The 8764-nt window shown below is 42.1% G+C and overlaps 1 protein-coding gene across 1 annotated transcript in view; it reads left to right on the top strand.

The window, feature by feature from the left end:
• The first annotated feature begins 630 nt into the window (after window positions 1–630).
• The window catches only part of LOC146670884 (ornithine decarboxylase-like), a 50824-nt gene continuing 42690 nt past the window's right edge, over window positions 631–8764 (top strand). The window contains exons 1-3 of the mRNA XM_085403005.1: window positions 631–753; window positions 1177–1307; window positions 2729–2833. Coding sequence (XP_085259131.1) covers window positions 1244–1307; window positions 2729–2833 — 169 coding nt within the window. The 5' untranslated portion in view covers window positions 631–753; window positions 1177–1243. The remainder of the gene's footprint in view (window positions 754–1176; window positions 1308–2728; window positions 2834–8764) is intronic.

The following is an 8764-nucleotide window of genomic DNA, read 5'->3' as shown; positions in this document are numbered from 1 at the left end:
TAATTCATCCATTCATTCTGTACTATATAAACAAATTTAGAAGTGCTCAATAAAGCATTACATGTAAAGACCACAAAGGACCTAACAAAGAGGTTTACACTTTAGCTCATTTATTTGTTAAACATATTTACCTTAATCAAAAGTCCAAACAAAACAGGGGATAAAAAGTTACAGTTATTTGATACACCAGAGGTCACTAACAGGCGGACTGCGGTCTGGATCCAGACCCACAAGCTGTCCCATATGGACCTGGACCTGCAGCCAAAACACAAGGTTATGATCTAAGAGCTGAGGGGAGCTTTTAAAGCTGAAATCGATGAATGTGTACGTAAATGATCCCCATTATTCATATTTGGACATATGGATTTAAAATAGCTTTACTCGTGGTCAGATTTATAATAATGGCAGGATATAAAAATAACATTGAAAGTTTTCATTCAGTTTCATCCCCAAAAAATCAAAGTAAGTCCCAAAGAATGAATGAAGTAGATGTTTTTGTATGAAGCATTTAGTCAAACTGCTGATCACCAGCCTGTGCTGAGAGCGAATTGGAGACATTTGCTCCCAGCAAACTTCTGAGCAGGCAAGCTTGCTCAACAGCTATCAGTAGACACACCTACTGTTCTTTCACTCCCTTCAACAATAACACAGTCATATTCTTCACCAGGACACAGTGCACAGCTCCTGTCGTGCAGACAGTCTCATGAGTACAACTCTGAACGCTCTTCTACTACCTGACCACACAGACACAGGGTAAGTAATAATATCAGCCCTAATTATTTTGTATCAAATCTGAGCAACTTGTTAAGTTTCAGATTGTTTAAACAGAACAAAAGTAGAAGCTGGAATTTAGGTGATATGTTATTGGGCTTAAAACTTTTTCAGTGTAGTCTGTTGTTGTGTATTCAGAAACAAACGCTGACAAGTCTGTCGTTCACCTCCAGATTTGTCTGCATTAGATCTGATAAAGTTGTTATCTCCCAGTCGTTATTCATTCAACTAACTATTAATTACACTAAAGCTATTCCAGAGTCCCTTCTTGAAACCTGATTTCTAATAAAACCCTCAAACAGAGAAAAGTATAAACAACGAACCATTTCTGCTTTATTTAAGAAAACTGTTTCTCAAACAAAGTGTACCCTGTTTTTTCTCTCCCTTTCATCCTGGAACATGCAGCAGCCCATCTTTACAACAACTGTGACAGCAGCAGCATTCCAGCAGTCTGTCTTGCCTCTGTTCAGACATGTCGCTGTACAGTTTTGGACTGGAGCCGCTGTCCTGCCATACCTGGAACAAAGATAGGACCCGTAGGTGAAATACCAGAAAAAATAGTCATGCTCCATTTCCATATATAGAGTAGCTCACACATAAATGCACATATATGGATTGCATTAATGTGGTTCAGAGAAACGTTGGCAATCTTATTATCAGTACAGGAAATTGACTCAGAGAGCTTTAATGCATACATGTATGTATACACCTGGAGGTGATCTGGGCCTTTGAATAACATTGCACTTCACTACCTTTTTTTTAATGTTATATAGAAAGCACTTGGGTGTAGAAGAAATTGCTTGTATGAATGGGTGTGAACAGGTGAATGAGGCATGTTATACAACGATCAAGTACCTGCAGAGGGTCAGGCAAGTCCTGAAGAGTCAGCTGAACGGCAAGTACAAGATCCAGGCTATCGACACCTACGCCCTGCCCGTGATCAGGTAGCCTGCTGGGGTAATAGGCTGGCCAAAGGGGGAGACAGAAACTACTGACATCAAGACCAGGAAGCTCCTGACCATGCATGGAGGGTTTCACCCCAAGTCCGGCACCCTGAGGCTGTACGCTAAACAGAAGGAAGGGGGCCGGGGACTGGTGAGTGTCAGCACCACAGTCCAGGATGAGACAACGAACATCCAAGAATACATTGGGAAGATGGCCCCAACTGACCGAGTGCTCAGTGAATACCTCAGGCAGCAGAAACCCAAGAAAGAGGAGGGAGACGAGGAACCATCATGGAAGGACAGGCCCCTGCACGGTATGTACCACCGGCAGATAGAGGAGGTGGCTGATATCCAGAAATCCTACCAGTGGCTGGACAAAGCTGGACTGAAAGACAGCACAGAGGCACTAATCATGGCAGCACAAGAACAAGCTCTGAGTACAAGATCCATAGAGGCTGGGGTCTATCACACCAGGCAAGACCCCAGGTGCAGGCTGTGTAAAGATGCCCCAGAGACAATCCAGCACATGGAAGAGCACAGGAAGAAGGAACACGAGAAGCTGGAGAGGTCCCAAGGCCTGGAGAACATGTGGAGGGTGAAGGTAACAGTGGTCCCAGGGTAATCGGAGCACTCAGTGCAGTGACTCCCAAGCGAGTGGCTCCAGCAGATCCCAGGAACAACATCGGAGATCTCTGTCCAGAAGAGCGCAGTCCTAGGAACAGCTAAGATACTGTGCGGGACCCTCAAGCTCCCAGGCCTCTGGTAGAGGACCCGAGCTTGAAGGATAAACCGCCCGCAGGGGCGAGAGGGAATAAAAAAAAAAAAAAAAGTATATATATATATATATATATATATATATATGACAATGTATGTATGTGAAGCAAGAGAGAGGAATTTATATATATCTCTTTATATCTCTCTTAGATGTTTCTTACATAAATGCCTTTCTGTGGTTCATATTTCTTCATTATTGTTTGACTACTGAAACAAAGTGATGACATATTTGCTTCCAGAGATTGCTGTGAGTCCTAACAACAATGCGGTGAACATCTATGAAAAGAATGGCAAAGACTGGGTCAAGATCCATGAGCTGACTGAGCACAGCGGACGAATCACAGGTACCATATCTGTAATGGAAAGATTTAATCTGTTAAAATCCATTATGACTTTCAAAACGTTCCCATTTTCAAAGTATTAAAGAGGCTGGCTCAGAAGTACATCAGTTAATTATTAATGCCTAACCCCTCGTGTGCCTAAGCATTTGCTTTGCTCTTTATTTCAAGGTTAGCAAACAAAAGTGGAAAAGTCTGCCCATTGAAATTAGATCATTTTTAAAATATCTTCTTATAAAATGATCATCCTTGATAGCCTTTCATAAATATTTGATATGTATAATATTTCTATCCCGTTTTTGTGTTTTTAGTTAATGAGTTTTATTTTTGTTATTTTTATTCCATAATGTTGTTATTTTTTTTCCCAATTAAAAAGATGTTCATTGTTTTAGCTTTAACCCTCTGGGCTCTATCCTGGCTATTTGTTCACTTTTCTTTTTTCAACCATTTTCGCTCTGTTAATGCAAATGGAATGAAACTTCCCAAAGGTCTATATTTTTTTAATTTTCAACATCAGCTCCTTAATAAGATCAATAATATTCACTATACACCAAATTGTTCCTCTTGACTCTATCGTGGCCATTTTTGGCCAATTGAAATCCATTATAACCACCTTTTTTGATTCCTTGTTATTGACAGTACTATATCGTGCGATTTAGGTAGAATTGCTTTCATTCTGAAGTCAACACATGAAAATTGTAGTTTTTAATGTTTTTTACCAAATTACATCATTTACCCATTTTTGGCCAAACAAGCAATTTCATGTAATATTCTGAGTTTCTAGTAGCGGCCTTTGATGGCCTACCTCACTCCAATGGACCAAAATAATGACACAATTTTGACATAGGTTTGATCTTAAGGATCTAATAGTTTGTGTTTGTGCATGACATTGCAGCACAAACATGTATTTGCAAGATAGACTGGAATAAATAATGATGCATCAAACATTACATAGGCTGCAGTGAGTTTCTGTGGATGCAGGCTGTTGAGCTTTGAGTTTCCCAGTCAAACTCAGCTTTGAAGCACATGTTAAAAGCACTTTTACTCTTGTATTTTTCATCAAAAGATACCATACCCAAAATATTAACTCTAGAAACAAAAACAAACCCAATCACAGGACATTTTGCAGAGTTCAAACCTGCAGCTGCAGCTGCAGCACAAACAACAACAAACACTGTAAACGTGTCCTGGAGTTTCTGTAGGTGCAGACAGAGCTACTGCTGTAAGTAAGCCTAACAGCTTCCAGATCATTTATTCTGGCTGTATGGCAAGAAGGTCATCACTGCTTCAAGCACTGTCTGTATGATCTGGTCAGAGAGCAAGTACAGCAGCAGTCCTCTGCCCTTGAAGAAAAGTCATCTGCCCAAGATGAAGAAACTTCCTCTCCAGAAGATGAGGGGCCAATCTCCAAAGAGGCTGACAGCATCACCACTGATGAAGAGTACTAGCCAGTGCCTGAATCCTCTTCTTTGGGGGAAGATTGGGGTTGGGGGGCATGGAGGTGGAGGCCGAGCAGCTGATGGAAAAGAACATAGGAGCATTTTCTGAAACCGAGGAGCCGGTGACTGAGTGGATCCCTCATGAAAGGAAAACCATGTGGGTCCCACCACTGAAGAGAGACTGCTCTACAATCCAGTGCCCACTGGTATCAAACCAGGGCTCAGCCTGTATGCAGTTTCCTGCATTAGCAGCCTGAGATCTACTTTTGACTTTTTTATAACAAAGGAGATCTTTTAGCTGCTGTGCACCCTTACAAACCTGCACGTGAAGCCAAGGTGTGAGGATTGGAGGATTATAGATGAAGTGAAGAGGTGAGCCTAAACCAGAATAAAGCAATGCATAGCATGTTGGATGACAACACTGGAAGTTCTCAGGAAGTTAAAAAGGGAAAGGGGTTCAGACTCCAACTGACGGAGGAGCTCCGAGGACAACGTCTTTCCTTCGGGCACCTTGGCAGAGGAACTCCTCAGATGAAAACATGCACAGGGGAAACAACCCAGAGCTTCCCCCCCAGCTCCTCCAGTTGCAACAGAGGAAGATTTTGTTGTCTGTCTTTGGCTTCACCAAAACTACCATGGCAATATCCCACATCCCAAAGCAACAGAGGAATGTGCTTCTTTCTTTAAGCACATTTTCTAAGTGCTTTCTAACTAACATTCACACAGATTCATACCCCGATGGAGGCATCAAAAAGCAATTTAGGGTTAGTATCTTGCCCAAGGATATTTGTCATGCAGTCTAGGGGAAGCCAGGAATCGAACCACCAACCTTCCAATCAGTAGATCTGCTCTACCACCTGAGCTACAGCCACCAACAGCTCTAGCGCAGTGTCTTTCACCTAGCAGAGTGGACAAACAAACTGATGTTTAAAGGGTTAAAATTTATGAAAAGACCTGAAGTTAGTTAAAACCTTTATGCAGAAAAAATGGCAAAAAAACCCCATAAAAATAATAAAAATTACAGACCTAATCAATTGGTGGTCACTTTTGGCCACGAACAAGCTGAAAGTGTGGTGATTTTGAACAAACCCAAAGGGTTAATTATGGGGTTACAGGTTTAATAATCTTCCTCTAAAAATGTTGTACACGCACAAATGTTTGGGTGCTGTGAAGTGTATTATTATAATTAGGTCATGTACTTGTCACTTGTGTAAGTTAGTTAGTAAGCCTTGAGGCGACTTATGTTGTGATTTGGCGCTATATAAATAAAATTGAATTGAATTGAATTGAGTTAGAAGGGAACCCCTTCTAAAACGGCAACAGCAGCAGGGGATGATCACGGGAACAGAAAGAAATGTAAAATCTGGTAAAATATATACTTTATTTACAGCATAAAAATGTATCCGGAATCATTCGATCAATCAATTTTCCTGTAGACTCCTGGTGGAGCATAGGTCCGCAACATCACCACGCCAACGGACTCTGTTCTGGGCTGTTCTCTTCAGCTGGGTCCACGTCATTCCGGCGGCCGTCACTTCGCTCTCGACAGATCTTCTCCATGTCTGTTTGGGTCTCCCCACTTTCCTTTTTCCTTGTGGGTTCCAGTTCAGTGCTTGCCTTGTGACATTGTTGGATGGTTTTCGGAGTGTGTGGCCTATCCAGCCTGATTTTCTCCTCTTGATGCTTTGACCAACCGGGTTCTGGCTGGTTCTCTTCCACAGGTCTGTATTCGAGATCTTCTCAGGCCATTTGATGTTAAGGCTGTGTCGCAAGCACTTGTTGATGAAAATCTGCATCTTGCTGGTAATGGTGTTGGTCACCTGCCACGTCTCGGACCCATACAGGAGGACTGCTTTCATATTGGTGTTGAAGATGCGGATCTTGCTGCGCTGGGATAGGGGTTTGGAGTTCCAGATTGGTTGCAGGGAGTTGAATGCAAGCCTTGCTTTGTTGATCCGGCTCCTAATGTCTTCATCTGCGCCGCCATCTCTGTTGACTATGCTTCCTAGGTAGACGAAGAGGTCGGTTTCCACCAAGTAGCTGCAGTGGATGTTCTTGTCGGTTGTTCAGCTGCATCACCTCTGTTTTTCTGACGTTGATCTTCAGGCCGGTCTTTTCTGCCTCCTCAGCGAGCCGGGTGAGCTTGGACTGTGCATGTTGCTGCTTGTGGGACAGAAGGCTGATGCCTTCTGCAAAATCCAGGTCCTCCAGCTGTTTGGTGAAGGTCCACTGGATACCGGTGTTGCTCTGTGGTTCTTCTCATGATCCAGTCCATGATGATCAGGAAGATTGCTGACAGCAATGAGCCTTGCCTCATTGCAGTTTTCACTGCGAAGGAGTTGGTCAGTTTTCCATTGTTCAAATCAATTAAATTCAATTTTATTCAATTCAATTTTATTTATATAGCACCAAATCACAACAAAAGTCACCTCAAGGCGCTTCATAGATACAGAGAAAAACCCAACAATCATATGACCCCCTATGAGCAAGCACTTTGGCGACAGTGGGAAGGAAAAACTCCCTTTTAACAGGAAGAAACCTCCAGCAGAACCAGGCTCAGGGAGGGGCGGGGCCATCTGCTGTGATTGGTTGGGGTGAGAGAAGGAAGACAGGATAAAGACATGCTGTGGAAGAGAGACAGAGATTAATAACAGATATGATTCAATGCAGAGAGGTCTGTTAACACATAGTGAGTGAGAAAGGTGACTGGAAAGGAAAAACTCAAAGCCTACGTCTATTGCAGCATAACTAAGGGAGGATTCAGGGTCACCTGGTCCAGCCCTAACTATATGCTTTAGCAAAAAGGAAAGTTTGAAGCCTAATCTTGAAAGTAGAGATAGTGTCTGTCTCCTGAATCCAAACTGGAAGCTGGTTCCACAGAAGAGGGGCCTGAAAACTGAAGGCTCTGCCTCCCATTCTACTTTTAAATACTCTAGGAACAACAAGTAGGCCTGCAGAGCGAGAGCGAAGTGCTCTAATAGGGTGATATGGTACTACAAGGTCATTTTATTTTTTTTATTTATTTATTTATTTATTTATTTTTTATACATTAAGATAAGATGGGGCCTGATTATTTAAGACCTTGTATGTGAGGAGCAGGATTTTGAATTCTGGATTTAACAGGAAGCCAATGAAGGGAAGCCAAAACAGGAGAAATCTGCTCTCTCTTTCCAGTCCCTGTCAGGACTCTTGCTGCAGCATTTTGGATCAGCTGAAGGCTTTTCGGGAAGTTTTTAGGACATCCTGATAATAATGAATTACAGTAGTCCAGCCTGGAAGTAATAAATGCATGAACTAGTTTTTCAACGTCACTCTGAGACAGGATATTTCTAATTTTAGAGATGTTGCACAAATGGAAGAAAGCAGTCTTACATATTTGTTTAATATGTGCGTTGAAGGACATGTCCTGGTCAAAAATGACTCCAAGGTTCCTCACAGCGTTACTGGAGGCCAAGGTAATGCCATCCAGAGTAAGGATCTGCTTAGATACCATATTTCTAAGATTTTCAGGGCCGAGTCCAATAACCTCATTTTGATCTGAATGAAGAAGCAGAAAGTTAGCGGCCATCCAGGTCTTTATGTCTTTAAGACATTCCTGCAGTTTAACTCATTGGTGTGTGTCATCTGGCTTCATGGACAGATAGAGCTGGGTGTCATCTGCATAGCAGTGTAAATTTATGCTATGTCTTCTAATGATGCTGCCTAAGGGAAGCATGTATAATGTAAACAGAATTGGTCCTAGCACTGAACCCTGTGGAACTCCATAATTAACCTCAGTGTGTGAAGAGGACTCTCCATTTACATGCACAAACTGGAGTCTATTATTAAACCACTGCAGCACAGTACCTGTAATACCTACAGCATGTTCTAATTGCTCTAATAGGATATTATGGTCGACAGTATCGAATGCTGCACTGAGGTCTAGCAGGACAAGCACAGAGATGAGTCCACTGTCAGAGGCCATAAGAAGATCATTTGTAACCTTCACTAAAGCTGTTTCTGTGCTGTGATGAGCTCTGAAACCTGACTGAAACTCTTCAAATAAGCCATTCCTCTGCAGATGATCTGTTAGCTGTTTGACAACTACTCTTTCAAGGATTTCTGATATGAAAGGAAGGTTGGAGATTGGCCTATGATTAGCTAAGACTGCTGGGTCTAGAGATGCTTTTTGAGTAAAGGTTTAACTACAGCCAGCTTGAAGGCCTGTGGTACATAGCCGATCATTAGAGATAGGTTGATCATATTTAAGATCGAAGAATTAATTAATGGCAGGACTTCTTTAAGCAGTTTTGTAGGAATGGGGTCTAAAAGACACGTTGATGGTTTGGAGGAAGTAATTATTGAAGTTAACTCAGAAAGATCAATTGGAGAAAAAGAGTCTAACTTAACATCAATGGTACTGAAAGTAGCTGTAGATAATATTACAGTGGGGCAAAAAAGTATTTAGTCAGCCACCGATTGTGCAAGTTCCCCCACTTAAAATGATGACAGAGGTCAG

This window comes from Rhamphochromis longiceps, linkage group LG4, assembly GCF_057381845.1.
Source record: "Rhamphochromis longiceps isolate RC_006_pf linkage group LG4, R_longiceps_female_GT1.1, whole genome shotgun sequence".
In the NCBI taxonomy this organism is placed as follows: Eukaryota; Metazoa; Chordata; class Actinopteri; order Cichliformes; family Cichlidae; genus Rhamphochromis; species Rhamphochromis longiceps.
This window is presented reverse-complemented; position numbering and strand designations above follow the sequence as displayed.